The 5112-nt window shown below is 43.0% G+C and overlaps 1 protein-coding gene across 1 annotated transcript; it reads left to right on the forward strand.

The window, feature by feature from the left end:
• Positions 1 to 657: 657 nt before the first annotated feature.
• Positions 658 to 2546, forward strand: LOC101635727 (protein FAM26F-like). The gene is made up of 2 exons (XM_012733269.1): positions 658 to 1224; positions 2115 to 2546. The coding sequence occupies exons 1-2, from the start codon at positions 658 to 660 to the stop codon at positions 2544 to 2546; spliced, it is 999 nt and encodes a 332-aa protein (XP_012588723.1).
• The last annotated feature ends 2566 nt before the right edge of the window (positions 2547 to 5112 follow it).

Consider the following 5112-nt stretch of genomic DNA (forward strand, 5'->3'; position numbering starts at 1 on the left):
GTTCGGTAACAAAATGTGTGGTTACTGGGGATCCAAGGGTGTGTTCTTGATTTAGTTTATGTGCCAAAGCTGATTTGGTTGGGTGGAGATGTTGAAACTTTGTGAAGACCCCTTCTTGTTTTGAAAAGCTTTTTTTTGTCGTTTTTTTGTTTTTTGGGTTTTTTCTTGTCAAGAATGTTGGGAGTGACCAAATATGGAGATTTACGGAGGGACTGGATAAGAGCAGTAATAAATCAGGCCTTGCATCCAAAGGTGATAAGGTGATAACTGGGACTTGCATCCAATTAATGGGACCTTGCATCTGGGATGGGACTAGCTGAAGGTGATAACAAACTGGGCTTTACATCAGAGGACACAGTGATGAGTCACCCCTTTGGAATGTGAACTTAGAATCTATATAAGAGACCCTTCCCCCTTATTGAGTTGACAGTAGCTGCGGACCCCACCCTAGGGGCTCCGTCTGGTCTCAGCTGCTGTCCGGGGCAATAAACTGTTTGCTAAACCTCTTTGTCTTCCGCCTTCCTTTCTTGTGGCCGGTCACAGAAGTTGGGACAAAATAAAGAACAGGAAGTTCCAGACTCTAGCCCACACAAAGCATTGCTGAAGCAGCAAAGAGGCAGAAGCATCCAGGCCTGACTAGAAAAGGCAACCCAGGCTATGAACCTCATGGAGAAGTTTCCCAAACTGATGGACATACTGCTCAAGTATGGCCACACGCTGGGCTACGGCGTGTTGACAGGGCTGACAGCAGGCGGGGAGCTCATCTTCTCAACCACAGTGTTCAAGTGCCCCTGCCACCCCACCTGGAACCTGCCCTATGGCCTGGTCTTCCTGCTGGTGCCTGCGCTGGCGCTTTTCCTCTTGGGCTACTGGATGAGCACACGAGCCAGGCTCCTGATGACCGGTTGCTGCCAGCGGGCCAACAGCCAAGGTTGCTGCCTGTGGGTCAACAACCAAGGTTGTTGCACCCTTTGTTGTCAGTGCTGTGATAACTTCCTGAAGATGAGCACTGTCTCCATTGTCGCGCCCCTCACCTGGGTGGCTGTGGCGCTGCTAGGGGGCAACTACTATGAGTGCTTTGCCAGCGGAATTCCCTACTTAGCGCGGCGCATATGCGTCAGGCACACAAAAAACTGCTCCATGATCTTGCCCGAGTTGCCCTGTCTGCGGGACAAAGAGCCGGACCTGCGGGGTCTCCTGAGCAAGCTCCAGGCCCAATCCCAGGTTTGGAGGTGGTGCTACAGGGGGTGGTGGGAAGAGGGGCTCACGCTTCAGGAGATAGGGTTGTCAGGCGGACCCGGTGAGGTGAAATCGCCTGTCCAGGTATGAGACACCTGTGGACAAACTCGGTAGCTACCGCTTAAATCCCTTTATTCTCAACCTGAACTGCACGGTGGCTGGCGGCTCAGAAAGCCAAAGCCTGAACCACTCCGTATTTTTGCAAAAAGAGTTTTATTCTGGGCATCCGAGAGCAGGGCAGAGCAAGGCGTTTTTAAAAGCCTTCTCCACTGCTGCCATTTGAAAGGGGTGTAAAGAAAGCACAAGGGGCTTGTGCGGCAGGGGTACCCCAACTGCTGCAGTTAGCTGTTGACCCTTTTGCCCTAGAAGGCTTCCTTGTTCCTTAACTGATCCTAATGACATTTAGGTGGTTTCTGTGGGCTTAAGTGTTGCAGATTGCTTCTGGAAAGGAACAGAGCTCCAGTAATATGACCAGCTCTATACTTTGCCTCCAGCATCTTCTTTTACATCTCACAGCCACTCTGTATAGAGAATACAGGAGTTAGCCAGAACAATGCAGAATTGTTATAATAAAGTGGGTCTGCCTGTAAAGCTCCACACCTCACTATTGGAGTTCAATGGGTTTTGGAAAGCAATACTTGTTTCCCTGGGTTTGCTGATATTTCCTATTTTGAGTTCCAGTTCTCCCTGAGTTTCTGCATTTACTTGGAATATTGATTCATCCAGCAAGCAGTTGTACAAAGAAAGGAGTTCTGGAGGTCATGCCATCCTTTTTCTTAAGGGATTAAGACATAACTAGGTGGGGAGTAACTCAAACCTCACAAGTTTCTTACATATAATGTGACTAAACTGCTATTCTGTTTTGTTTTCCTAAGGTGGCTGGCTGGGTCCTGATAGCTGTGGTTATCATCCTTCTTATGATTATTTCATCTTGGAGTACTTGCCAATCTCCATTTAGTTTCATGCAGCTGAAATTTAGGGACATTTATAAGGAGCAGGAGCTTGAGTGCTTTACAAATGAGGCAAAACGTATTGCAACTGAGATGGCAGACATGAATGTTAAATGTTTCTTTGAGGATTCACATCCAGGTCACAGAAAACTTCCAACAACTAAAGACTGGCAGCAGATTTCACAACTATATAATTTCAAATCAGAGAAGCAATACTATACCATGTTGCACAAGTATGTGAATGAAAAAAAAAAGTCAAAATATGACTTGATTGAGGAGGAAGGGTCTATGGAGACCCCTATCCAAGCCATGGGAATGAAGAACATTAGGGCCTTCCCTAGTGGCACTATGGGTTGAAGCACGGCATTATGAATCTATCAGCAGCCACTGCAGCATGAGTTCCATCCCTGGGCAGAAAGCTGAACCACATGGTCTGGCAGACCTCTCCTGTCCTGTCCACTGACAGCAGTGTATTTCAGTACATCTGCCTGTTCTGCTCCCCACTCTGTCTCAGATGAGACTTCTCACCACACATCTCTGACCTGTACCCCAGTTCTTGTATGCATAAATAAATAAATCTTTAAAAATATAAATAAATAAAATGTCTCCATTCTTGGGCTGTAGAAGTTTTAAAATGATTAATGTGGGATACTGATTATAACATGTAAAGACATTAGTTTCTATCTCTGTTAGCAACTGCTTTGACTAAAAAACAAAACCTTAATTTAGAACGGTCACAATGTATTTTCTGCCCCACTTTCTTTGGAAACCATGAGGCATTCTTAGAAATATAACTTGAGAAATGTTTTCTTATTGAAGAAGTTAATTAAAATGAAATATTTTTACAAGTACATTAATGTCACTGTTGACACAAATATTGGTAAAAGAACTATCTCTAAAAATTAGTATGAATGACCAAAATTCTAAATGAAAGAGATCTTGTGTCTTTGCCTTTATATCTTTTGTTTATGGAGGGTCATTGTGTTAAAATTATTCTAAATGGTACTGAAAGACCAAACTGATGCCATGACAGGCTTCAGAATGCTTCTGAACCAGCCAGGCCTCAGTTTTGGTTATCAACAAGGAGCCAAGGCCGAGTTTAACTTTAAATGTCCTAATCTTGCTCATCCCATAGCAACAGCCAATTAGTAAGTAGGCAAGTAACCAGTAAATATCAGGAAAACGCCAGAAGTCCTAAGGTATGTGGGCTGGGTAGTGAAGGTCACATCTTACATGCATAGGTCAACTGGGTTAAGTCAAGACACCTTTGTTCAATGTCCACCATCAATGTACTGCTGAGCAAAAACTCCCCTCTGCTGGGTTGAAACTCCCCTTTCTATAATAAAAAACCCTTCCTTCCCTGAGCTCAGGGCTTTCAACTTTGGCTGCTGTGTTCTGCATGTAGGGAGCCCAGGCTCCAGCTTGCAATAAAGACCCTCGTGTGCTTTGCATCGGAATCGGCTCCTTGGTAGTCTTTGGGAAACTTGAAACCTGGCACAACAGTACTTATATAATTTCTAATAAAAAAATTGAAATTTTGGGATCCCAATCTAAAGTTTTTGGTAAAACTTTGTCTTTGATAAGCAAAGACAAATTGAAAATGTAATGGCTTAATTAAAGTATGCATGACTTAAATTTATAATGTTGGCTATGGTGATGACACACGGGTGATTTGGTGTTGGGAAGCCCATGGGGATACAACTGAGGTGAAAAAATGCACAAAATCATGTAAAAATAAACTATTATATTATTTAAAAAATTTATAATATTGGGAGTTAATACTTAAGTTTAAGAGTATTTAATTTTTTTAAAAAAAAACTTGGAGTTGTCAAAAAATATATTTAATAATTGAACTGGTCTATGTTAACAGAGATAAATATGGTTTTGTTGATACCTGAACTTCTTTTGATAAAGTTATTTTCTAAGAAGACTAACCCTTTATTTCTTCCCTTTACTTTGCTCCTCAGATAAGCACCGTAATTGATTTTTCCTTCCCTTGAAGTAGTCAAACACACACACACACACACACACACACAATCAAACTCTGGCATATGAAATTGTTTCATTTTTAATTGGTATGGCTATCTTAAATCTGTTCTTTGCATCATTATTTAAATGATGGTGTATTTGTCCTATAAAACTAAGGCTCCACTAAGTTTCATAATGAAAATAACTTGACTACTTCACGAGCTTTTGAGTTAATTTTTGCTTCTTATTTTAGGAAAACTAAGCTTTATTGTCATCTCACTTAAAAAAATGACACATGTTTATGTATGAGTTATCTAGTAACAAGGAATGATAGCACAACAGTGTTGGGAGTGACCAAATGCAGAGATTTACTGAGGGACTGATAAGGGCAGCAATAAATCAGGCCTTGCTTCCAAAGGTGATAAGGTATAAGGTGATAATAAATTGGGCCTTGCATCCAATTAATGGGGCCTTGCATCCGGGATGGGATGGGACTAGCTGAAGGTGATAACGAACTGGGCCTTACATCAAGGGACATAGTAATGAGTCACCCTTTTGGAATTTGAGTTTAGAATCTATATAAGAGACCCTCCCCCCCTATAGAGCTGGCAGTAGCTGCTGACCCCACTCTAAGGGCTCTGTCTCAGCTGCTGTCCTGGAGCAATAAACTGCTTGCTCAGCCTTTCTGCCTCCCGCCTTCTTTCTTGCAGCCAGACACAGAAGTTAGGACAAAACAAACAGATCTTACAGTGTCTTGAAGTGGAAAATTCCAGGCTGACCTGCTAATTAGCTGAAGTTTTGTTGGGACCAGGACTTGGTGGACTGAAAGTTTCAGGGAATGCCTGATGGAATGGCTGATGGACTCTCTCAGGGCCAGGTGCCTGACTTGTGTGCCTCAGGTGACCTGATGACCTCTTGGGAGTTTCCTGCTTCTACACTCCCTCCTGGCTTGAAA

Source organism: Condylura cristata, unplaced genomic scaffold (genome assembly GCF_000260355.1).
Source record: "Condylura cristata isolate star-nosed mole 26May11 unplaced genomic scaffold, ConCri1.0 scaffold00001, whole genome shotgun sequence".
Classification (NCBI taxonomy): domain Eukaryota; kingdom Metazoa; phylum Chordata; class Mammalia; order Eulipotyphla; family Talpidae; genus Condylura; species Condylura cristata.

Excerpts from the sequence above, each read along its gene's own strand:
- LOC101635727 (XM_012733269.1), top strand. The coding sequence starts at position 658 with ATGAACCTCATGGAGAAGTTTCCCAAACTGATGGACATACTGCTCAAG. Across the intron at positions 1,225-2,114 it reads AGCTCCAGGCCCAATCCCAG|GTGGCTGGCTGGGTCCTGAT; the intron begins GTTTGGAGGTGG and ends TGTTTTCCTAAG.